Source organism: Vidua chalybeata, chromosome 3 (assembly GCF_026979565.1).
Source record: "Vidua chalybeata isolate OUT-0048 chromosome 3, bVidCha1 merged haplotype, whole genome shotgun sequence".
In the NCBI taxonomy this organism is placed as follows: domain Eukaryota; kingdom Metazoa; phylum Chordata; class Aves; order Passeriformes; family Viduidae; genus Vidua; species Vidua chalybeata.
This window is the reverse complement of record NC_071532.1, coordinates 34,910,150-34,936,981: the sequence shown is the minus strand read 5'-3', so window position 1 is coordinate 34,936,981 and position 26,832 is coordinate 34,910,150. Positions and strand designations below refer to the sequence as shown.

Below are 26,832 nucleotides of genomic sequence, written 5' to 3'. Positions count from 1 at the left end.
ACAAAAATTTTTTGTGTAATTGGCAGTCTGTTGAACCACTGAGAAGCTGGACACACCTCTGTGAAAGACACATATTAAAGACAAAAGAAGAATGTTAGAGAAGTCTCCATAACATTAACAAGAAGGAGTTCTCTCCTTAAGTAGACTAAAGAAAAACTATTTTAGAGGTGGTAAACTGACTGGAAATTTTAAGTTTCACTTCTTTACATTATCAGTAGAAAAGAAAAAGTTGTAGAGGGAGGAGAAGTATTCTAAAATGTTTGCTTTGACTCTTACTACTTTTTCTCTTTTAGTTACTATTAATAAAATTTTCTTTATACCCTTTTAAAGTTTTGAGCCTACTTTGCCTTTCTCCCAATCCTATCTCACAGCAGGAAATGAGTGCCCTGGTAATTGACCAGCACCAAAACCTACCACACTCTTTAGTACATCAGACTAGAAAATCTTAAAATTAAGAAAATCTCAAATTGGCAAACCAAAACCACTACAGACATGAACGTTGTGCCCTTCAAGCCCTTCATTTCTGCACGGAAGTGGATGTTTGGGAGTGCACAGGCTGCAAATAGCTGCATGGCTGACTCCTTGTTCACCCCCAGCAGGAACATCTGCCTGCAGAGTCCTGCAGGTGCAGCCACCACACAAGCATTTTTCCCACGCTCTGCAGCCATCCCATCATTTTAGAGCAGGGCCCTCTAAGTTGATATCTGATACTTTGAAGCTTTGGGTTTTTTTTTTAATCAACTCTGTTTGCCACCATCACACTTCTCATTCGCTGCAGAAGTTTTCGCTTTTAGGATCGAGTAAATCACTTGGTCCAAGATTTCTGTATTACCTGTGTCACAGACAAAGCCTTTTAGCAAAGGCTAAAAAATTGCCAGTTCTTTACATACTCTTAAGAAAGGACTGGTTTTAATTGTGCTATTTCATTTGCATTTTCATGTAGCAACATAAAACATCCCAATATGCCTGTGTGTTCTTCAGTTTATAAAAATGAGTTGTTTGCTTCTGCATGGGAAAAAATCCCAAAGTTAGTAAAAAAGTGACTGCTATAATTCTTTCTGTGTTAAGGGCCTTGAAGGGCTCCATATTATGGAGACAGAAAGGTCTCTGGCTCTTACAGGAGAGGGAGATATTTGGGGGGAAAGCACCAGGGGCTTATACACACAAAGCTTGGGAGGAGGAGAGAAGAGCTGTCTTACCTAGTGATGCTTAATAATTACTATTAATAAGATTAATAAGATTGGAAATTAGTTTTCCACAAGTTGGACTGGTGGTTAATCACAGAAGAGTTCCAGCAGTTAAGCCAGAACATTCTTCTGTGCATCTGTTTTTGATGCTCTGGAGAATTGCTTCTTTCTTCCCTGGGACTTTGGGGGTTGGCTGCAAATGTTGTCAGAAAGATCAGAAGATCAAGGGGAGAAAACTCTCTAGCTTCAACTTTGCTATTTCTGTTTCAGTCCTAAAACCATGTCTCTGTGTCCAAAGCTTGTCTGTTTTCAGCTCTTCTCATTTAGTTACTGGGTGATTAATAACTGTAAACTTGTCTCACCTAAGGTGCTGTCCTAGTTTTATCAGTGAACCTTATCCATAAAATCTGGAAACTTAAAAACTGGTAAAAATATATAGCTTTTTTCTGTCTGCAGTGCATGTTTTTGTTTTTTAAATTTTTTAAAAATCCCTGTGTAGGTGCTTTTTTTTTTTTTTTGAACTCTATGGGAAAACTAAAGAAAACAACAGGGCCACATGAGGGAATTCCATATTTGCTCTTGGCATTTAATTTCCATAAGGAGGAGGATCCTGTTGACACATAACATTTTTTTTTTTACCAACTTGCAAATGTTATGAAAGCATTAAAAGTTAGTTCCTTGTTGTCAGGGTTCCAAGATAGATGTTTGCATAGTAGATTAGACGTAATATTTGTGGAGATTTGAAAACAGCTTTTGGGCTGGTGTTTCATTAGCAGGATATGAAGCTGTATCATCATAAAGGGCATTAATTCTCAAATGCATGTTTCCTATACAAAATTGATGAGATTATAGAGAGATAATGTTCCATAGTGATTGCAGAGCCATGAGCAGATCATGAGTTGTGTAAAAGCAGTGGAATGTGCAGTTATAACTTGTACTCTGTGTTAAATATGGTTCATTGTACCTCAGATCTTGCCACGTTTTTATCGTGGCAAACTTTGGAACGAGATGGCTTAAAACTGGAGAATTGGTGTTCGGGAAGATAAAATATCATATACAGGGAAGTATTATTTCAAAATAAGCCCCTGACCTCCATTATCTGAAAACCTGTACAGATAATGTCTGCCTCTTGCAGGAAATCCCCTCACAGCATCCCTAGAGCCTCCGTGCTGCTTTGTGGCACCGAAAGCTTTGCCTGCCCGGGTGCTTCTGCTGGTCCCAGTCCTGAGGATAGCTGGATAAACCCAGGAATAATGTCTGTTTTCCTACAGAGATATTGAACTGAGGGTTGCATTCGTTGCCTCTCCGATCCAGCTTTTGCAGTCCACTTAAATGGGACAGTGATTAGACTCTTTGTGAGGAAATTACATATTTAACTGTCAAATTGCAGAGATGGAGCTATTTTCAGGCATCCAACTGCCCATCCTCGTGCAGCTAAAAATGGCTTGTCTTGCCTCAGACAGAGGGATGGCAGGATGTGCAGGCCAACGAGCCAGTCGGGCCAGGCTGTCAAGCCCCTTCAAGATTGTACTGCTGGAATTCTTTTAAATACTCTTCAGCACAGAGTTCATGTAAATTAGCTAATTACCAGCCTCTGCTCAGGCTTCCATGAGTGCTGAGTAGTGGAACAGAATGATTTAATTTCCCTAACATATTCTCTTGGCACTTTTGCATGTGGAATATGTTGCTCTAAAGCGTCCCTTGATACCAGATCCTTGGCTGTGCTCCAGAAGGAGTTCAAGTTAAAAAGCATTCAGTGTAATTCCAGGGTTGGCAAACCTAGAGTTGTCACCTTCCCTGCTTCCTATAATCTTGCCGTCTGCAATGCGGGTTTTCCTCTTCTCTCACAGAAGATGATTTTGCATAAGTGTTTAAACTGTGAATCAGGGATTACAGCTGGCACTGCTTATGCATATGATATTCTCTTGGGAGAGTAATTAAGCTGAGGTGAAGTGATCACATGAATCTTAATATTTGCAAATTCATTACACTTAAAAAAGGACTGTAGAGTTCTCAGTTACATTGGCAAATGAGTGTGATTGCCTCCCACTGTAATTTTCATCTTTGCCTTGTGCTTACTCTGAAATGTTTGCTGCTGTCAGAGGCAGGAGTAGTGTATTTTAATTTCCCATTGAAATTCTTGTGAAAGAGTTTCTATGTAGGGTACAGGAACATTTTGACTGGCTGAGTGTAAATTATTTAAATCCCAAAAAGTTTTGGGATGTGGCCAGATTTAAGCTAACAGGAAAAGGAATTTTGTCGAGGTCCTGTTTCTCCTCAGCAGTTGGGTCCAAATCCTGGAAACACTCTCAGTATGTGTTCACTCATTAATTTTACTGCAACTATCAAATAAATCTAAATATAGACATAAGTACTGGCAGGTATTAGCTAGCTAGTTCTATTAATTGAAACATGCTGATGTCACTGAAGAGTCCTTTAATGGTAGCTGCATTCTTTAGCTGTGTAAATACCATTAAAAAACAAAACATGTTTTAATCCTCAGACAGGAGGAGTAGTGTCTACATGTTATTTATATAAGCCTTGGCAATCAAGAGGAAGTTGTAGATCTACTAATTATGTGTTGTTGATTGCCTGTCTCTCATCTTACTCCCGTGTTTCAATGGCCAGAGAGATCACAATTTCCAACTGAGAAAATGGATTTCATTTTCATGATGCTTGATAGTTAGACAATAATGTTTTCTCCCTACAAAATGGCAATCATAGAACAAAAGTGTGCATTGGAGGTCTGAAGATCAGTGTGAGGTACGTGTTCCCTTCCTCAGCAGAGATTCTTTTTGCCATGTCTTTCCAAACTCACGGATTGAGGCTCCATTTTAATTTCTTTCAACAGCATCAGTCTCACAAGTACCAGAGGACACCCTCTTGCAAGGCACAGAGTGGGTGCTGAGTGAAGCCAGCTGTAGTCAGGGTTGTTAACCCTTTGTAGGTGGTGGCAGATCACAGTATTGATGTTACTGTTGGGCCATACTACTCACATCTTTTTTCAGATGGGACAGCATGGAAATCTGCCTCAGAAAGCTCATGTTGTTCGCGTTCTTCCTTCAGTCCTTGCATTTTTTAAATCCAGGATTAGAAGAAGCTGGATTGAAAATTTTAAGTAGCAAATCTCATGCAAGTACTATAATTTGTTTCAAGGTCCTAAACATGGTAATAAGGATTGTGTAGAAAAGTGCATTGGTCCCTTATTTCTTTTCTATTTTAAGCAGCTAAAAGCATTGGTCTGACACTAAGATAAAATCCAGTTTATTTTGCAGCCCTTAAAGATTTGTGTTCCTACCTACTGGGCATCCTTATTTTTGTAATAATTAATTTTTAAATAGCCTAAATTTAAAGAGGAGAAATGTTTCAGAATTGTGTACACTGGAAACTATGTAGCAAAAATATTGACCACTTTTCTTTCAAACTTTCAATGGTTTGTTCTTTAAGCAAAGTACTCCCAGCCAAGTTGCATAGGTTGGGATGCTTTCAGGATCACTTCTGCCATCTGGCTCAGCATGGGCTGGTATTTCATCTGTCACATCATGCATGTTTTGTACACGTGTCAGAGTCTGCACACCTGAATTCCTGATTATGGGTCATACTGGAAATCAGTATTTTTAATTCCTGCTTGTATTTCAAGGAAAAAAAATAATTTAAACCACTGAACTTGCCAGAAATTTAAAATTAATATCTACTGCTGAGTTTTCCAAGAGCCTAAAGGTAGCTCCTCTAGAAGGCAGCTTCTCTAGGCATCTTCAAGAAATTCATACAGGGTTTAATGCAAGTCCAGCACTATAGCTAAGTCATACCTGGAGTGGTTTTGCTTTGGAATGGGTTTTTTTTACTGTAATCCTCTCCACGGCTTCTGAAGGAATGGTAATTACTGGTGTTGGTGTGCTTCCTACTTGTTTATGGTAACAAAATGCTGGGAAGTGTTTGGAGCGCAGAACCTCAAGAGAAGCATGGTCCCTGCACCACCTGGTCTGTCATTAATCATCTTTTACAGCAGATCATTTAATCAGTTGAGGAGCTTTTAGACAAATTACAGTCTCCATAATTGATCATTGGAAAACTGATCATGGCTTAACCGTGGTTTTTAAATATTTGATAGGTTTCTGCAAAGAGAAAAGGGAAAATGCATGTGCTGTGGTGTTTGGGGTAAGAAACATGTAAATCTTTGAAGTAAAGGTTTTTTAGAGCTGGAAAAGCTTTTCCAGGGCAAAGGACAGTGAAACCTTTGAATAGGTTGCCTGCAGAGCTGGTTTCCTCTGGAACAATAAAGGTGAAAATTTGCCACATCTATCAGAGTGGAATGGATTTGGCCCTTCCAGGGTATGAATAATGGAGTACATGACTTCTATGAGACTCCTCCAGTTCAAGGCCCTAATGTTTGGTTTGGGTTTTTTGGTGATTGTCTTGTATGTAGGATTTTATAGTTGGTTTTGGGGTTGATTTTGGTCTGTTTGGGGTTTTTATCCATAAAGATGCACAGACCTTTTATAAACATCTTTCATGAAGCTAATGTCATTATTTAATTTACTAAAAAGTGTTGAAGTTATTCTACATTAACATTCAAAACTGCCTGAAATCAGACATTACTGATTTATTGGGATTTAGTCTTTCAATCATTTATTAAATCTAACATCTATGTCCCTCTGCACAAGATTTGTAACCTTTGAATCCTTTAGAAGCAATTAAAATTTGCACAAAAATATAAATATATTTAGCTAACAATGAGATATCTCAAAGCAGTCTCTGTGCATTGAAAAATCCATGTTTTATACACACACACACACTCATAAATATATATATATATATATATAAACTTTGTGTGTGTGTTTGTGCACTTATATTTAAAATCTCAAAACCTGCTGTTAAGGCATGGGTTATTTTGAATGAGATTGGCAGCACACCAGAAGATTAAATCTTCTGGTTACTTTGGATCTTTTAGTCACTAAATATTGAATTTAGAACAGTCTGCTCATTTTATGGAGAGAAATAATTTGAAATAGAGCTACCCAAAAGGCAAGATCTTATCTAGTAACAAAAGCTGTGCTTGTTAGTATTTCCAAGCACAGACAGTACAGCTGAAAAAAATCAGATTAAAATGAAGTCAGTATTTATTCTTAAGTGGAGTTCACCTGATGCCCTAAGTTTTAGCTTTCATATTATCCAGATTCTGTACTACATTGATGTATAACTCTGAACTTCATATAAAGTGCTAGCAAGTTCTCTTCACAATCCTTTTCCAGCCCAAGAACTTGCAGCTTCAGGCCCAAAAAGTACAAACAACAGCAAATTGAGGAGGGCAAACTGGGAGGGTGGGACTTGATAACCTGAATCTGTAATTGGGCAATTAACCCCAATATGGAAATGGACCAAAACTTATAAAAGTGTGAAAACTCGTGACACACCCAAAGTGTATCCTTTGAGGCCTATTAATAAATCCCTACTTTCTTCTTTAACTCTGTCCAGCCTCTGTTCAGGCAGCCTCTCTAGGCATCACACCACTAGTCACATCTTCTGCAGCTGACAGTCACTTTGATGTGCCAGTATATTTGATGACATCTTCATATCGATTTTAATCCATCCCTTTTAGTCTGCCCAGTCTATTTGTATTGTTTACCTTCTCTTGAGGGATCACTGCAAATAGGAGTCATGGTGTCTTCAATGTGGCTGAAGTCATGTTTTCCAAGAAATGACCATTCTGGTAAAGCACTTACATTAAGAGCATCTAATAAAAGTGATTTAAGAGAGGGAATTACAAAACTAAGCAAAGTTTAAGTCTTATTATAAATTTCAGATTCCTCTGCAGCATTTAGCTTGTGAATATTTGGAATGTACCTCAGAGAAAATGGTTTTGGATCCAAGCATTTTCAAAGCATGGAATAAGAACAAAAAGCCTGCAAACGAACTGAAAATCTTGCAGATCCTACATGATGAGGTGCTGAATTTTACTTTGGCTCAACTATTAGCAATGACTTTTAGAAATGTTGCCAGCTCTGATTGAGGAGCACCAAAATGAAGTAGAAGCAGGGTGCTTATTTCATCATTAGCTTGTGTGGTAATGGAAATCTGTGAGAGGCTTCTGTGGGAATAATTCTCAAAGTAGATTGGGATAAATCCTGTGATGACAAGAAGCAAGAATGCATGTGTTACACTTGGAATGAGCTTCCAGGCTGCCCTGGAATCATTCCATAGTGGCTGTGGCAGCACGTGACTCTGTGACTATCAGAAAGTTGACCTTATAAACAAGTCAAAAACCATAGGGAAATGATTAGTGAGCATTTGTGATGTTTCAGAGGAGTGGACTGGGAGATGCAGGTAGAATTGTGACCCCAGACCTGGAGGGACCGAGCTGTGCTTTGACTTCACACGTTATTTGGACTCGATTTGCAAGTGTATTTAAAGATTGAAACATTTAAATGATTCTCTGGGGCTCAGAAACGTGTGTGAGTGAATCCCACAGGTGTTTCTGGCCACATCACTGAACATAATATATTATCATTACAATTATCATTATATCCCCCAGCTCCTGTGGAGTGTCCCTGGATTTCAGACCTGGACTTGGAGTAGCTGTGTCCTTCCAGCTGATCAAACCTCTGCCATCCCACCCAGTTTGGATGTTAAAGCACAAATGCATTGTGCAATGTCAGATTAGTTGTTCTGGTGAAAATTGCCCTTTGATATATAAAATGAATACCACTGCTCATCTGCAGAGTGAGAAATGCAATTATTCTCTTAGGTCATCTCTGTTTTCTATCATTCATAGCCTTTTCCCTGTCTGTAAGAGGGGTCTGTTTTTCTGGTGAGCTTTCCAACAATCTGATGAACAATGCTGTGCACAGCCAAGTGTATTAATGTACTAGAATTTGATTTTCTAATCCCAATGAGATGTAAAGAGGAATTTTCCCCTTGTACCTCTTTTTTTTTTTTTTCTTTTTTTTTTTTTTTTTTTTTCTCTTTTAAAGAACAGCTGACTATATATACTATATGCTGGAAATTAAGGTGAAAATATCAAACAGTCCTCTTTTAATTCAAGATCATTGGTTCCTCCAGATGTATACAAAAATTTTAACTTCAAGAAGCTGATTAGCTACATTAGCATATATTAGCATATATTAAAGAAAAATAAGACTAGCAGTCTGTGAAAAGGTAAAACTGTACTATTTATTATAAGATTTCAGTGGAGAAAATGTCTTTTAAGTCATTAATGCCGTCTAATATTTTCCCTTCAATTTAGTTTTGGGTTTTTCTTTTTTTTTTTTTTTTTTTTTGCTTTACCCCTTTCTGCCATTTACTGCCCATCAGAAACCTATTCAGTGTTTTTTCAGTAAACAACACAAGACTTACACACAGATTTTGTTACTATGCACTGCTGTGAAGCAGAAGAATGTTACAATTGTTATTCAGGAGTAGGAAATTAAAGAAGCTGCCTTTAGTTTTTCTCCCTGCTTTCTGTCCTAACGTTGTGCACAATGCACAGAAATCTTCCTTAAGTATTCTCACTTCCAGTTGATTCCACCTGTATTCCTCACTGTTCCTCTGGTTTTCTGCCTATTAAGGTGGTTAATGTTGCTATTAGCAACATCTGTACCTATTGCATGCTCTTGACTATTGGTTATGTGCAAGAAAATAGCCCCCAAGGTTGTATGTAGCAGAAGTGGAATCTTTAGGGTCTGAATGCTTTGAGGTAACCTTCTTTTGCATTCATGCTGCACAAAACAGGCAATGCAATTTAGAAAGACTTGCTAATAAACATAAATTCTAATTCATTAAGGATGTGAGACTGCTCTGAAGAAAAATCAAAAGTTAGACCAAATCACCTGGTTCTTCATCGAGGTGTATGTCCTCTGGGTTTGTAGTCTCTGTCATCTTTTAAAATTGTTTGCTTGTCATACTTGGGTTCAGCATCAGAATGGTTTTTTTTAAAGTGTTTATATTGAAACCATGCAAAGACCTTTAGAAAGGATGTATAATTAAGAGTTGAGCCAAATGCTTACAGCCAGACAAATTATACTGGCTAATCTTAACCCAAAGATTCCCTAGGTTAGTGATTCTGGATCCAGCATCCCTCTGTCCTGACTAGATCTCTGTTTTTTAAAAACTATTTTTCCTTTTTAACCTATAAACTGTCTCCTATGGGATTCATTCTGCAGCCATCTCAAATGTTTGGCAAGCACCTCTTTTTTCCTCCTTCTCCAGCAGAAGATGAATAAGATACAATTCTGCTGGTGCTTCAGGTGGTTTATATCACCGGAGACAGGCAAGGTGCCTCCGAGTGCATTACACTGATGGGAAACAGCTGTTCCTGCTACAGCTTCAAACCCTTCCTGCAGCCAGGGCTCCCTGAAACTGTGCACACCAACTGCCCAAGGAGTGTCCAGAAGGAGCAACTAAGTGTGGTGTGCTTGCATGCAGTTATATGTTTCTGCTCTTAACGATGTTTCAGATACAACCAAGTCACATTTCTGGGTTTTATTTGTGTGTCTCAAGCTGTGTCAGGGAAGGTTCAGGTTGGACATGAGGAGAAATTTCTTTACAGAAAGAATGAGTAGACATTGTGATGCCTTGTGAAGGCTGACCTAGAACAGAGGCTAGACAGAGTTAAAGAATACGGTAGGGATTTATTAAAAGGCCTCAATGGACACACCTTGGGCAGCACAAGAGCCCAGCCAAGGCTACACCCTAGGTGAACCCAAAATGGTCACAAAATGGACGCACAGTCACGGGGTCTCACGCTTTTTTAAGTTCTGCTCCATGTGCATATTTGAGCTAATTGTCCAATTACAGTTTTAGGTCATGAAGTCCCATCCTTCTTGTTTTTCTCTTTTCAGTCCACTGCATAAAATGTTTATGCTCTTGGGCCTGAGATCTGGATCATTTGTCCTTGGTCCTCAGCTAGAGAAGGAATTGTTTTGTCTTCCTACTCTGTGAAGAGAGCTTACCATCCCCTAATATGGAGCTCAGACCCACACACTAAAGCAGCACAGAATCTGAAAAATATACAAGCTAAAGCCTGAGGCATCAATTGGAATGGGCTGTCCAGGGAGATGATGGAGTCACCGTCCCTAGAGGTGTTCCATTAAAGACTGTATGTGGCACTCAGTGCCATGGTCTGGTTGACACAGTGATGTTCAGTCGAACGCTGGGCTCAGTAACCCCAGAGATCTTTTCCAGCAGAATTGGTTCTGTGATTCTGTGTGGAAGATGGATGCAAATATTCCTGTTTAACCGTGTGCTGTCAAGGGCTTTGGGAGAAATAGAACAAATTGTGGAAATTGTGATGAGCATGTGTGTCTCACACTGGCTGATTCTCTGCCAACAGAATGCCCGGAACTTGCATCCTTTGCATCTCTCAGGTGTCCCACCATCCCACTTCTCTCTCCCATTGTTCACAGCAGAGGCACTGCGCTCCTCCCTGAAGGCAACAGAGCAGTTCTGTGTCATCTCTGTATGTTCACTGCCACTATTTATCATTGTTCACCTATGTCTTTTACTGAATAAGAACAAAATAGGTTTGATGTGCCATTCAAGGTGTTCTTGAGATGGGTCACTTGACTCTGGCGAGTGGATGGTTTACATTGAAGCACTACTTGCAAATTCTTGCAAATGCTTGTGGGGTTCTCTTGGGTCCTTCCTAAGCAGTGCTGTGTGAGCTGAGCACAGGTTAGAGTCAGTGGGGAAAAAAGCCTATTTTTCCTGGTTTAATTTGCTTCAGTTTCCTGAGTTTTAGTCACAACTTAATCCTTAAACAATAGATTTGTTGAAGAAAACTTTCAATTTTAAAGGCTGGAGCACAAACCTGGGGTTTGGATTTCACCCATGCTTTGGCTGTAGTGATCTTAGCTTGCAGTGCACATACCTGGAGGGGCTCATAGTTGGAAGATAGAAATCTATTAGAGAGCTGTGTTCTCAGTGTCTTGCCATGTTACACAGGAGCAGGTAGTCATCTTCACAACACATAATCAGTATTAGAGCAACACTGCTCATACAGAGTGATTTATGGAGATTTCAGTATCTGCAGGCTGTTCTTCTGAAGAAATATGAATGTTACTGGAGAGTTTTGGAGAATATTACTGCAGTCTAGAATCATCTCTGATTGCTTTGTGATAGTAGAAGGCTTTCAGACAGCCTGTTTTGTGTGGCTGTGGATGCACTGCAAAGCAGCAGTCACAGGAGTGGTGCAGCAGAAGGTATGGCTGCCCTACACACCATAATGGGTAGAAATTCCCAGGATCCCTGCAGCACTATAAACCAGCTGGGAGCAGCCTGGCTGCAGTAACATGGAGCTGTGTGTGGCTGAGGAGCTGACTGAACCAGCCAGCACAGCGAGGTGGGTCTGCCACCCCAGAAGGCAGGTGAAGCACAGTCAGCTCGGAGCCTGCTCGTGCATCTGCATGGTGTAAATGTGCCCACTGAAGGCTTGGGTAGAGCATTCCTGAGCTGCTGCTTCCCTGCTACCAGCTGTGTCTCACCTGCACTTGGTATTTGATCACTTGAGGACCCCTCGTTCCAGCTGGAAACATCCCTTAATTCATGCCAAAGGATTTCTGTGTGTGAGCAGAAGGGTGGATTGAGGCATCACGTTCTCCAAGAATTGTCTGTACTCTTGACGCAGGAAAAAAAGGGAAGTCTCTTAATACCCATGTATGAAAAACAAACCAAACAAAAAAACCCTTAATTTTTATACTTTTTTTTTTGTTTTTCTTGTTTAAAACATTGACTGAAACTTTAAAGATGTAGCTCATGTCTTTTTTTTTAAGAATATTTTTGTAAACAATCTTGAGTACACTGGTAAAGCAGGTCTGTGTGGGCATGCCTTGACTGCAGCTGCAGGTTTGATTGCAGAGTGGGTGGCTTTGCTCTGCAGTGTAGTATTGCTGGTGGGATTGCCTGATGGAGCTTAAGTTCAGTTTGTGGCACATGCAGTCAGAGGGGTTCAGGGAGCGTGGCTGGAGCTCCTATCTACAGCTGTGCCTTGTTAGCTTTGGATCAGGTAGTTTTTATCTCAGTGTATCAACCTGGTTTATTTCCTGGTTTTGTATTTCTACTCTAAAACACAACCACAACTGAGAAAGACAGGTTTGGATAGATATAATGTTATCTTGTGCCTGTCCGGACCGGGTGTGAAAGCAAAAGGAAGTTTGATTTCTTGAATTGTAATGGAGCACTGTCTGTTACACAGCTTGAAAAGACCAGCCTTTGTTTCCTAGATCTGATAATTCTGCCACAGTGATAGGTTTGCCTGAGTAACTTATTCCTCCTTATCTTGTGTGTGAATTTGGATTTCCAAGGAAAAGCAGGGTTTCCCTTCTTATCACATCCAGCACCTGCAGGATCTTGTATTCAACCTGATTTTCAAGTATTGCCATCCTGAACTTTAAGATCAGGTAGTTATTTAACCACAGCTTCAGAAAAAAATTAGGAATAAATTTTTTCCATCTTTGTTCTGCTTAATAGTTCTGCTGTTTCTTTGTGTTCAGTTTCTTAATAAATCATGGGATTTATTAATAAATAAATAGGCTCTTGAAAATGTTTCAGCTTACCAGCTATGGTACCTGTTGGCTGTGGGTTTGCTTTTTAACATTACATGAAGCAAGTTCCTGAATGGCTTTGTAACCAGGTCTTAAAGCCAAGTTTTCAGTACGTTGTACAATTTAAGAAGTGGCAAACTTGCTTTAGAATTGGGAGATTAGACCAAGAGTCCTGGCAAAATGGGCTGCAGAGTATCAAAGGTGAGAGGAATTATTCTCAAAGTCAGCCAGTTTTCAAAATCCTAGTGGTCTTTCCCATCAGTGTGTGTGAGATGCAATTTGCTGCCACCTGGAATTCGCTGCTCTTGGCTCTGTCTGTGCTCCAGCCTGTCCTTGGTGCTGTCTCGACGTGGCTCCTGTGTGACCTGGTCACTGCAGAAAACCAGCAGAAAAGACCAAGAGCTTTCTATCCATATCTGGCTGTGACCTGCTTGAGATGGGGTCACTTAGGCTGGCAGGCAGGAATGGGATCATCACAAAGGAAGCAAGAGCAGAGGGTTAGGACTGCTCTTCTCAGTGACAGGGAGTTGGATTGGTTCCTTTTCTGGCCCCTGATGGCTCCAAGGGGCTCAGTTCTGCTGGCACTCTGAGCAGGCAGCTGCATGCTGTTTGTGTGGGGTTTCTGCAGGGAGGTGACTCTGGCTGCCCTGATCAGGGATGGCCTCCAGCACACACTGGTACCAGCTTGGGGACACAGATGTCCCCAGCCCTGCCTGTTTACAGAGCTAATCTGTGCCCTTCACGTGGTTGATCAGGAACACTCAGGGGTGGGCTCAGTTAGTTCACACTTTCTCACACACAGATCTTTATGCGAGTTAGTTTGCATACAGCAATGAGCCGTATTATTCATTAACCCTTAACGAGCCCATGCTATTGAGATTTTGAGAAAACAGCAGAAATACAACCCAGGAAGGGAAGGCTTGGTCACTTTATTTATGAAATCTGTTTTTTCGGTTTTCATGCCAGCCACTTCTGTTTCAGGAGAAGCAGTAGCCTCTCCCTTCCCTGTGCTGCTTTTATCTCCCATCCAAAAAAGCCTTGCCAACAACCTGGTATGTCAGTAAGCACAGCCTGGCTGCCTGCCTTCAGGAGGCTGCTGCCAGCTGCTTAGCTTAAAACACTTGCAGACCACTCTCAGTGTTCCTGGGGATCGCAAGAGGAACACCACCTGGGCCTAGTGCCTTTTCCCTCCATGTGCCATTTCACTCAGATGCCCAAAGACAATATACATGGAGCAAAGAAGGGATTTAATTCAGCAGTGCCATGACTGTGCAAAGCACCCTCTGACATGGACATGGACTGTACAGAAACCAACACTGCAGGAGAGTTTGCTGACAAAAGGAAAGATTTATTGATGATCTAAACCCTTTATAAATATTTAAGCAAGCAAGCAAACAACAAACTCACAGTGTGCAATTTCCTTGGTGCAAGCTTTCAATTTGTACACATAGTTATTTCACAAAAGATTCATCACAAAAGTGCCACAAAAGTGACATCTTGCTTGGTCTATTCTCCACTGTACAGTGTAGTTGTATAGTATCCAAGTGTTCCAAAACCAATAAAATCACCTTCCCTGGTCATGCTGAAAAAACACATTCTTGCTTTTAACAGAGGGGAATATTCTGACTTGCTTAGGAGAAATGGTATCTTAAGGAGAATGGAAACCAATTTCTGGCTCAGTGGTGGGTCCATACCTCTACTGTATAAATCCTTTTACCCGTGTTTTTTTGATGTGGAAAAACTGCCATTTCCCTCCCTTGAAACAACCTTTCCATAGACATTCCCAAGCTCTAGGCTGTTTTCCTGCAGAGTGTGTTCGGTTGTTTCTTTTTCAACTCCTTTGACTGGCAGTGCACTTTATGATCTGATCACAAAGAACAAGAGTTAATTAGGGTCTTGGAGGGGGACTAAGAGCATTTTAAACAAAAAATCATCCTCTGGATGTTAGGACTGCTTTGGGAACAAATAGGGTACAGGAAGGTGGGAAGTGGGACTTTGATTTGTGATTTGACAGTCCAGTTGTGACCGGGCCAGAGTGATGTTCCTGTCACATCACGTTGTCCATTAATTCTTTTGGCAAGTTTTATTTCCTACACGAGTCGGCCACGAGGAGTGGTGTCCAGGGATAGTGTTTCTTCTCAGGCTTTTTCCATGGTATGCAGCTGATCTTCCAGCATGCAAGTCACCCGTGCTGACAAGAATCAGATGCACCTGTTCCTTGACCACAGCCCACTCCACAGATGCAGATTAAAAGCCCCTAAAAAGAAAGGCTTGGAGGGTGTGGACCAGTTGAGCTGGGTAATTTCACTGCCAGAGGTATTTTTAGTATAAACTGTGTGCTTGCATCTAAGTTTAGAGTGATTGTAATTATGTTTGAAGTTTTGTTACACAAAAATAAACAGCTGCTCGGGACCACAAAGCATTGAACGCACTGACTCACATGTGGCACTGCTTTTCCTAATATGCCCATTGGGATTCCTTGCCTCAACTCTACTGCCTGCTTCAGCAAAGTGGTTTGCTCTTCATCAATTTCAGCAGAATATTTTTGGTTATTTTTTGGGGGATTTTGTTAACTGGGTTATGAGAGGTGCTGTCATCTTCTCCTCAGCAATGCCTGTACTTTGATTATAAACTGCAGATTTTTCCTTGCAAAGAAACACTATATTTACATATATACTATATTGCATCTATATGCCTCACATTTCCCTGGGCTGGTCTATCAGATCTCAAGACTTCTGACTATTCCTGCAATGGATTTATGGATGTATGCAGAAAGTGTGGGCTGCAGAAGGACAACGTTCACATTATTGTGCTTACAAGGGGGTTGCTAGCCAAGGGCAAAGAACACTCTTCCTTAAGCTTTCAGTCAAAAACCAGTCTAGACATTTTTATCACATTAAACAGTCTGAAGCATTTAATAGGTATGTGACAGGAAAAAAAAGCAGTCTGAACTAGCTGACCAGTTTTCTTATGGGAAAAGCCTGCTGGGCTCAAGTTTTTATTCTTTACAGTGGTAATTATTATGCTGGAAATGCTTAACAGTGATGAAGACAAAGCTGGTTTTAGACACGTAAAAAGTTCACTTTCTGCGGGGTCTGCTGTGCTTTGGGTGTGATGCTGCTCTTTGTTTTGATGGGCTGTGCCTTTGCTGAGCCTGTGTGCCACTTGTTACTGAGCTGTAGGAGGCCAGAGTGGATGGTGGCAGCCATAGTTAAGCACCACTTGAGAACACTTCAGTTCATCCAGCCAGTGCAAATGGCAAAACATTTTCTCTCTGTCTCTGCAAGGGTCTCTTTATCAATTTTTATGATGTAACTGGTTAATATCTGCTGATTCCCACTGCATTTGATGGCTTCCAAACAGACTGCTCTTTCTTTGACCTCCACCCTCACGTCTAGAATCAGTTCTTTCACCTTTCCAGGCTTCTTCCCCATTCATCTGTTGGTCTGTCTGCAGCATGGGGCAATACTGAACTCCTCCTCTCCAGGAGCCCTACCATCCCACCTCCTGAGCTGCCACAGTAAGTGACCCCCTCTACCCATGCCTGGAATGTTGGCAGTGTTCCTGCCACTTCTCTTTTTCATCCCCCCTACACAACACCAGCATTGTTTTTCTTTTGGTCTTTCTTAGTGTATATTCCACCCAGTTCCTTCCTTTCCAGCCGTATTGCAGTTACCCAACTTCATACTTGGAATAATCTCTAAAAATAGCCTTGCCTGTGCTATCCCAAATAATTTCCATTTCAGCTTTCCCAAACTATTTGCTGTTCTTTTCTAGCATGGTGAAAGTGTGGCTATCTCGGGCACTTTGTTAGGCTGCCTCAGCCCACATCAGTGCCAGACACCCCATCCTTGCTTCCTGTAGCTTTTCCTGTTGTTAGTTCCTTCCTCCTCTTTTCAAATCTTATGCTCTTCCCCACACAGTTCACTTCTCTCAGCCCTGATGGCTGTCTGGAGTCAGGAGTGTCCTCATGGTATTCATGCTCTCACCTTTCCAAGGACAGGGGAGAAGGTGCTGCTCATCTCCCTGCCTTGTGGGTGTGTTCCCCATGTACCTGTGAGGGCAGAGCTATCTTCTGCTTGAGCTATGTGTCCCTTTCCTCCTCAGCACAAGTGGGTGTCACAGCAGCAGGTGGCAAGAAAGAACAGTGATGATGATGATGATGAAGTGGAGCTCCGAGAGGGATCAGCTCCCACTTTCCTGCTGGTTGACACTGAAATTACATCCTTAAGTTAGGAATTCAGAGAAATTGAGTCCCCTGATTCTGGTGTCGCCAGCTGGTCCAGAAAAATCTGAATAAATGGGGTTTCTCAGCATGCTGTAGATCTTGCTGTTTATTAGGATCTGTCAAAGAAGTGTTCCAAAGGGGCTGTGTGGGCCAGCAGGCCATACCAGTGCTCCTGACTGGCAGGCTGGCCCTCCTTTCTGTCTCCATACAGGACAAATAGGTTACATACCAACACTTTTATTTTTATCCCTTTAGGAATACTCTGTCAAGTCATCCACTTGGAGCAATGAAAAATTGAGATGCCTTTCCTTCAGAAATGTCATATCTATATTGTGAATAACTGAACAAGCCAAAATGCATCCAGCAGGAAATTCTGAGAGGCTGCTGGCTTGGAGCACTCCCCCACCCCGCTCTTTAACAGCTGACATGCCTGGTTTTACCCCATTTCTTCAACAAGCCATACATTCATATTCAAATATTAGTGACTTTTGAGGGTGCTGTTCTGAAGTCATGTAAACAGCTGAATGCCTCAATAATGACTGCATTAGCACTGTGAACTGTTCTATCAGATGAAGTTCTGAGCAATCTCAGGCAGCCTCCCTTCACCCCACAGAGACAACAGCTGTCAGTTTGGTGGCCACTGCAGGGACAGGAAACAGAGCACAATGTCAAGAGATTTGTTTAATATTTGATTAGTAGAAATGAATATGCAGATTACAGGTTTAATTGCAGGTTCTCTGAGGCAGGGATTAGTGAGAGAGACTGTGATGCCATGTTTTATGCATTCCCATTTTTTGCTTGTGGTTAACTATGAGTTTACCAGCTAAAGGATTGGGGATATATTTTCTTTATCCTTGGCCATATTTTCTGCACAATCTTTCCTATTGTTTTCAGAGCTTCTGGGCAGTGACACAACAACCATTTCAAAAGAAATGTGGCTGAAACAAATTGACAAGAAATGCTTACTCTGCCACCTACCTACCATAATGAAGGAACAATAACTAAAAGTTCAGAACCAGTTGCTTTTCCTCTTGCTTCTCTACAAAATTAAAGATATAAATAAGTGATAACCTGGTGTATCTGCAACGTGGCTGTCTGTATTTATCCTGCTGGAAAAAGGGCTTCTAGATTTCCAAACGTTGGGCAGCAGTTTATTTTCAGCCTTGCCTCGTTGTGATACACTGTTTAAAACCAGGACAATCTCATCTTCAGCAAAATGCCCACTTTGTTAATGAGTTAGCACTGGGTGTTATTGGTGATGAAAGGGGTACTTAGCATTGCTAATTCTGTAAGACAAGTCTTGCTAGCCTCATTCTTTAGAGGGAGGAAGAGGAAAATGGGAAATAGTAAAATGTCCATCCAGGACTCCAGAGCTGTCTGGCTGCAGCCTGGATCCTTTGACTGGTACCTACCCCAAAGGGGATGTGTTTTTCCTGAGCAATTGATGATAAGTGCTGGTTTTGCATACAACAGGCAGACTGATTGCTGAGGGGTGAAAAAAACAAACAAGTTGAACCTCTGCAACAGGGTTTAGGCCAGGCAGTTATTATTTTTTTTCTCCATCTGTTAAATGTCATTGTGATTCCCAGATGTGCTTTTTGCACAGGAGTGTTGAAGCACACGCTGTGAGCCCCATGTAGTTTCTTTTCCTGATACTGACTGGGAGATTTTCTGTGATGTGAACTTGAAATCTTGGCAGAAAACATCATCACGTGCTATAGCAATTCAGAAAAGATGATTTCCATTCCAACCAGCTGATAATGCCCTGCCTGCATTCCCCTGCCTTTGAGATGTAACTCCAGGGTGATGATAAAGGGAGATAGGAAAGGGAGGGAGGGAGGAAGGAAGGAAGGAAAGGAGGGAGGGAAGGTGTTGAGATGGAATCTGAGCAGCATTACATCTTCTGAGATAGATACCAAAATCTTACTGATGTCATGGATTAAACTGCATAATTACAGTCTTAAAAGTATAAAGGCCCTGTGCATTTCCATGGTGGCTCTAGTTCCTAGGCTTTATCCAGGGTAACAAGAAATTTGTAATTAGTTTAAACTTCCAACAAATACCTACTTTTAACACACTGCCAACTGTCAAATAATGAACAGAGATTTTGATATTAATGCATTTTAGACTGCTGGAACAATTGCCAAAGATCACCTTAGCTTTGTCTGAAATTTTAAGCCAACAATGTGGATCACTCTTGTTTTCTCAGAAATCATCCAGAAAACCAGCAAATTATAATGTCGCTTTCCTAATTTTGGATTTTAAAATAACATCTATGTTCTTCACAGCTTATTAGTTTTTAATATATCTGTATATTTTGAAAAAGATCCTAATAAAATATGTCCAATCTTTATTAAAGTTTGGTTTGAACTAAAGTACCTGACCGTAGGAGGGATTATTTCAAACACGCAGGGATTTAGAAGTTATTAAAAAAATATGATCTTGACCTTTCATTGGATTTTATTAATACAAAGTCCGGGCCTGTTTAAGTGTTTGGAAACAGACAACTGTGTCCTCAGGATGTGGTCACGGAGCAGCTGATAGTTGTAGTTTGTTTTATTTTTGTTAGAGGTACTACATTGTGTTCTTTCCAAAACTTTTCCTTGGACTTAGAAAGGAAAGACTGCTGATATTAATGCAGTTTGGAAGTTTGTTTTCATGGTATTTGTAGTTAATAATTCGATCTTAAGATCTTGCAGTTGTTTTATGTCCTTGGATCCCTGAACTCCTGCATTTGTAATTGGAGTGATGCTCACTTATGGTTGTTTGGTGTTTATCCATACTCCCACCTGAACACTTTCTAGAATTTTAATTCCAAAAATTTATTCCTGTCTTCCTCTCACATTAAAGTACAGGAACCACTTCTGCTTCAGATCTTTTAGAGCACAATGCACCAGAATAAAACTAAAAAGAAGAAACCGAAGTTCTAAATGTCAAAATCACCCATGATTTTAATTCAAATAATTTGCACAAACACTTTGTATAGATGTACCTAAAAGTGAGAAACACTACTCACTGACTTAAGATGTGTTACCTGTCAGCAGCAGATTAAACAACAGTAGAAATAAAGTATGGTATTAATTGCCCAAACGCCATATTGAAAACTTGTTTTTTTAATAAATCTGAAAAATCCCATTCCTTTAGGCTGTAATTTGCTGCTGTATTGATACAAGGTGTCCGAGTTTACAAAACTGTAAAGAGAGAGTCTGGGCTTCTGTAAATCAGGAAATACTTGAGATGTTTTGCAAGTGCTGCTTGTTGGTTGGTTGGTTTGTTTGTTTGTTTTGTTATTCCATGAGGTAGCCTTTGATTTAACACTGCCTTCCATTGAAAGGCACAGAGTGAAGTAATTAAACTTAATAAAAGTCACTGCTGGTTAAATCTAGACCCACTGTATACATCTATCACATGCTATAGCAATTCAGAAAGGATCTTGGCAGCAATTACACACACCATTGTTTCCATCGAAGTCCAATTTGCTCTCTATTACTACATGGGGATGAGATGGCTTCCAGGAAATGGGACACTTGATATTATGCTAAATGAATCTTGAGCACCTCTAAGACTTCTGCATGACTAAAGATAAAAATGTAGCATCTTCCACATTTTTAGACAACTTAATATTTTGTATGGTTGGTGTTATTGGAATGAGACAAAACAGGGAAGGGTCTACGGAGTGTTTCCTCATCACATGCTCACATGAGAAGTTCACTTGACAGATCTAAAGCAAAATGTTACTGTTAGATGCATACTGAATAATATGTGTAAATGAAAATCAATTGTCATTTATTGTCTTTTGATGAGTCAGATTGCTAAATCCTCTGTACAATTCACAGCATTATGAAATAATGCTGAAATAATCCCTTGGGGAGATCTGTGCCTTTCCCTTTTCCTCTCACATTTGCTGTTACAAAATTGAGAATATGAACACCAAATTTCCTATCAACAGAAGGAAAGGATAGTAAATACAACTTTATTTATTCCAGGAAGTTTGTAGTTTCCTATGTCTGGTTTATTGATTTTTAACTCTTAAGTTTTTAGTAACGTCCAGTTCTGATAGCTCTGCATTTTAGCTCACTATTCAAGTCACACATTTTCTAGAAATATGTATAGATTCTCAGATTCTGTTATTGCTTTAGGAGTGTTTTTGAAAATGAGTAAAATGTTAGCTTTTCTTTGAACACTTTGGTGTTGCAATTGCAGCTTTTTTTTTTTTTTTTCCAGGCATTTCAAGTGGCATCTATCTAAAGGTTCATTTTGGTCAGCAAGTGCAACTAGTAAAGCTGGTTTACAATGGTTGCACACAAGGACTGATCCCAGTGTGTGATGAGTCCAGAAGACTTTGGTGATCAATTCAAAAGGGAAACTCTGCTCTAGTGGCTCTATATTGCTGGTGAGCAGAGAAATAATTTGCCTTCTTGGGCCTACAAATGTCTGTAATTTAGAAGTTTGTGAGGAATTAGACCTGAGTGAATCATCTGAGAAGCTTTCCATAATGGCTTGATTTAAATATATTTCTAATTGTCAGAATGGAGGTTTGTTATACTGTTGGAAATATACCAGAATAAGTTTATTTACAAAACCAGCATGTCTCTTTCTACAGCATTCACTTCTCATAAAGGCAAATGCTGTCACCCTCAAAGAGGATGGGTGGTCAGTACTTATGTCAAAAAAATGAGAGTTTTCAAATGAGTAGGAAGGTTGGGGAAAACTCTAGATATGAACAAACTAGGAAGCCATTAGGACAAGAAGAAAAATATGTGAGGAAGCTGAGGGGTGATCTTTGAGTCCTGTGTTTTATCCTAGGAATTCCACTTGTTAGAAAAAGTGGCTGTCATCAGAGGTGGTGACTGAGGCACAGCTGGGACCTGAAGGCAGGGCCAGGAGCAGGTACTCATTTCTGAGCTCTGCACAGGCAGCCTCACTGACCTGGGGGAAATGCTAAGCAGATGAGCTCAGAACAGACCCCATCTTGTCGTGATCTAAGCCCTCAGCTGCCCCTGCACTCCAGTGCATTCCAGCAATTCAAATGGAATGGAAAATGAGACAAAATGGAAATGCAGAGCAGTGCTGTGTGGTCAGGTATTCTTGTTGTCTGGTATTCTTCCCGGACCTGTTTTGGGGAGAACTGGTTTCAGTTGCTTGCATTAGCTGTGGTAATAATGAGTTTAAAAATAGCCTGCCGAAAAATTAATCTTGAAAAAAGGGAAAAAAAAAAACCCATCCAAATTTGATTGTGGAACAGCTTGGAGAGCTGGGAAATCTTGGAACTGTCTTATAGTATAGAGTGGGCACTGCAGAAATTCAGCAGCATGGCCCTGTTACTTTTTACATAGAATTCACACTATAGTGTCTTTTATTTTCTTAAAACTTACTCTGAATTTTAAGTTCTAGAGTTGAAACCAAGGTTTCGTGTTTAAAAGACATGAAACTGCATTTTGCTTTTTTTCCTTTTCCCTGTCTCTGCATTTTGCTTATGCTAATGTCAGTACCTTTATGACCAAATGAATTTGACATAGAGGAGTAAATACATGAAGGTCCGACTTTTCTTCAAGTTTCTAGAAACGTTTACAGTATTTGAATATGAAAGTACTTCAAAGCCTCATTAAAAATGAAAGGGGCATTTTTAAAAAGAATTTCAATGCTGCACTGCCTGTTTGGTCATGGACAGTTGGATTTTCACTCTAGTCCACAGCTTTGCAGGGAGACTTGCTGGACTGGGATGAACTCCATAAAAAAACCCCAAAAGTTAGAGAAATCTGCTGATCTAGATCTGGTTGTCTTTGTAATGAAGAATCTTGTTTACCAAACAGGACTGATGATGAAGATTATATATACTTCAAGGTGGGGGGATGTCCTGGGGTGACTGGGAATGGGAAATAAATTCATTTTTGGGGTTTTTTTAATTGCTTCCTCATATCTGTAAGAAAAACATCCTGGGCAAGATTCCTAAAGTCAGCATAGTGTTGGGTGGGTGCTGCACAAGTTTAGGGAATATAATTCCAAGAGGTGAAATGGCAAACACAGTGTGTAGAGCCTCCTCACCTGTCACTCAGCCAATAGGGATTCATTCCAGAGGCAAAAATAATAATGACTAAAAAAAAATTGACAAGTCCTGTTAGGATACTCGGGGCTAAGAAAAGTGCGGAAATTGTGTTTCTGTGTTTGAAACTGGGGGGGTCATCTCTGAGGAACTCTGCTGTCCTTTCCAGCAGTATCTCAACATTGACAGGATGTTTATGGGATGCAAGGAGTATCCTATCCATCATGCTACCCAGCCCTGTGGATTAGTTTAGAATATCACCTCTTTCCCCAAACATTTGTCTCCTTCGTATTAACAGAATCCTTTCCTCCTCCTGTTCAGCCACACCTTGTCCTTCTTTTGGTCACAGAATGAAAAAACCCAGGATTTATAGCCCACACGCCTCACATTTAGCTTAGTACAGCCAAGCTTACAGAAGAGGAAGACTTTTGTGTTAATTAATGCTCTTCTGAATATGGTTAATTTTGTGTCCTCGCTCTTTGGGTACTCCAGGTGAATTTCATGTCATCCAAATCATGCCTTCAGGCATAAATCAGTGTTGGAAGAAAAGGAGATACTGCAAGAGGCATTTAACTACTGCACTTCACCCTCCTCTCCCTGGTAGTCATTAATTAACTCCTGAGGTGTATTTATATCAGTGTTCTTTCTACTTTTGTGAATAGCATGTATTCAGAGGAGTTGTTATGCTTTGAGAACTCTAAGTCAGTAAGATTTGATTTCAGTTTTTAAGGCGGTATAAAAGTTTTCAAATTAAAATTTTGCTGCCTTTAAATTTAGTTCCTTAACCTTCTATGTCTCCCAGTTGAATCCTCACACATTTCATTGTTATTTAATTTCTCTAAAGAGGGTAATTCTTGATTCTCGTCATAGTGAGGATATATGCATGCATATATTTGCAGCCATATGAATGTTACAATGTCATGTTTGTTTGGGTTTGCTGGTTGGGATTGGTGTTGTTTTTCACTGTCTTTGAACTGCTAAAACAATTGATGAAGATTAACAGAGGTCCAAAGAGTGACAGGGGAATATTTTGTATTTTAGTTTGGTGATCTTAAAAGCTAACAGGGTTAAGAAAAAAATGGATTTTTGAGAGGAGTGTAAGAAATGTGAGAGACTGAAATGAGCTTTTCTAAAGGCAGTGAGAATTTTCTTCACCTTCTGCACAGCTGCCAAAGCATAAGGCTTAAAAATGTTGTTTGTTACAATTCCTCCAACTCCTTGCTGCATGTACTCAAGCTGTCTTTCCCTCACACTTCATCTGTCTCTGTTCATCTGTAAACTGAAGTGACCTATGAGAGCAGAGCTAGAGAAGGGGCTGGGAAGGTGGGAAATAACAACGAGCTGGAGTCCCTGAGACAGAAGTTGTTTGCTGGATGAATTATGAGCAGTCAGGCATGTTTTCTTGCCGCTAAATGCAAGGTTATGCAAATAAGATGAAGGGCTGTAGTCCTGGTTCCTGTGACAGGGGGTGGTGCTGGGTTACTGGTCCTGGTCCAGGCCCCTGACTTCAGAAAGCAGCAGGGAAAGTGGAGAGGGCTCAGGCTGACTGCAAGGTTTGAGAAATGCGCACTGCAGCACAAACTGAGGAGCTCCTTCTGTGTAATGTCTCAGCGATGAAGTAACGGGTTCATCAGACTGTGTGAGTACCCAGATGGAGGAGAGGACCTCTGTGGAGAAGGCTTTTCCAGAGCCCTGTTTCTGGGACTAGATGATGAGCTCAGCTGTGCTGACCAGGTGCATGTGTGTAGTGTTAAGGTGGTGAGTCTTTCGGAGAGTTAAGTGTGTGCTCAAGCACTCTTCACATCCAGGTTTCAGAGTGCATGTTTTAAGTAGTAGGGTTATTTTTTCAGTAGAAAATTACCAAAATAACTGTACTTAAAGCAAATCTTGGACAGAGTCTTTTAACAGTTCTTTTGTTCTCATTTTTTTTCCTTGTTAGAAGATGTTTTATGTGAATGAAGGCAAGACAGACAAGGGGCATACTACAAAGTTCCTAGGCTCTTTTAATCACTTGTGTTTATTCTGGGTTCAAAATTCAGTCAGAGAAGACATCTCTGTGTGCATGGATTGCCCAGGCTGTCATGCCCTCCCTGGAGTTTTATGTGACTATTCTTCTCGCTTGGACAAATGTTCTCGGGTCTTGGGCCTGTGCTGCAGCAGATTCAGGGCTGGTCACCCTTAACCCCTGTGGTGCCTCTGGGGGCAGTCAGAAGTGGCTGAGCATACCCAGCTGTCACTGCAGGGACAAGCAGGAAAGGCTGGGCTCAGTGGGGTGGCCCTGTCCTGCTGTCACCCTCCATGAGCAGCACAGGGTTAGTTCAGTGGTGTGGCCCTGTCCTGCTGTCACCCTCCATGTCACCTCTCACAGCACAATTCCCTGACATCCAGCACTCAGCTTACCTGGCCTTGCTGCTGCCAAGGGCATTCCCACTCTTTGTGCTCCAGTGGATAAAGGGATGATTGGGATGCTGTGTGACCTGGATGGCATTATGAAGCAGGAGCAACCACTTCAGATGAAAAGAACTTAAATGGAATCTCAGATTATTTAGTTGGGGCATTTTCTGCCCCATTTTCTGCCCCTTCTAGTGTAACCTGGAAGGCATTGGAAAGTAACTGGATAATTTGCTGTCTTTATTGTAATGTCCATATAATATGACTTCTGGGTTTTATTTTAAATTGACAATTTTGTTCACATTTGTTCTCTTGCAGAAGTGCACAATACAACTACCCAGTTTTATTTAATGGCCTATATCTCTAAACAGTATTTTCCCCTATGAATTTTGACATATATATTATTCACATCTTGAATTATGGGTAAAATACGACTGAAAATACCCAGGAATTTAACATAAATGACATTTGAAACAGAAAAATGTATTTTGCCCCTAGCATACAGTTTAGGATGTTAAGAAAATATTTAATCTGTCTCTGTAGCATCTGGTGTTTTCCAGTAAAAAAAAGAAGTATTTGTTTTGTTGTGGTTGTGGTATTTGGTCACCTAGAGCTAGGTTAATCCCAGCCTCATTATACTCTAGAAGTTACAGTGCAAGTGTTTTTCAAAGAATTAAGTTCATATACACATTATACAAGTATTTTCCATTTTAAAGATATGAAACAAAATTACTCCTAGGAGGAAAGCTCTTGATTTGGAAATGCACTGTGACTTTTTAGTACTTCTGTATGAAAGGAAAACCTAAAAGTCACTTTTTTTTTCCTGCTTGGCCTTTGAAATACTCCTTTTGAAGGACAGTAATTGAACTCTGCTTTTCCATTCCATTTCAGATTTTTCTTCTGTAATCATGGCAAAACCTTATGAATTTAACTGGCAGAAGCCAGTTCCCTCTTTTATGCAAGATGGAGCTGTGTTTGATAGATACGAAGAGGTAAGAAGCCAGTAGCCTTTCATTTGCTATTCTCTTTTAAATATGCAGAAGTTCCAGAATATTTCATGTTTTGCTTTCACTATACACAAAGAAACTTTAATTTTTTCTGGTAATACTCTCAGAAAAAATGGAAAAAAAAATTTCTCAGAAAACCCTTTTCTGTGGGGAGGCAATATCAACAGACTTTATTGCTACACAGGGATTTTTTGCTTTTAAAAGAAATAGCTTTAAAATATGTTTAATGCCTCTGATTTGACATAAGCCCTGAGGAAGAGAAAGGGAGAATTGGTTCAAAACATCTGTAACGTGTATAAAACTCTCATCTTTGCAGATTCATAAAGCACATTATTAAACAAAGTGAATCTTTCATTTTTTTTTGTACTATCTATCAAATGGAGGGAGGAAGAATATTGCTTTTTTTTAAATATATAAACAGAGGACCTGCCTATAACAA

At 40.3% G+C, this 26,832-nt stretch overlaps 1 protein-coding gene across 3 annotated transcripts in view; it reads left to right on the top strand.

Moving 5' to 3' along the window:
• The window catches only part of PLCB4 (phospholipase C beta 4), a 166,678-nt gene that overhangs the window by 55,285 nt on the left and 84,561 nt on the right, over positions 1-26,832 (top strand). For all 3 annotated transcript variants that reach the window (XM_053937646.1, XM_053937645.1, XM_053937644.1), the window contains exon 2: positions 26,278-26,378. In XM_053937646.1, the coding sequence (XP_053793621.1) occupies positions 26,295-26,378 (84 nt within the window). In that variant the 5' untranslated portion in view covers positions 26,278-26,294. The remainder of the gene's footprint in view (positions 1-26,277; positions 26,379-26,832) is intronic.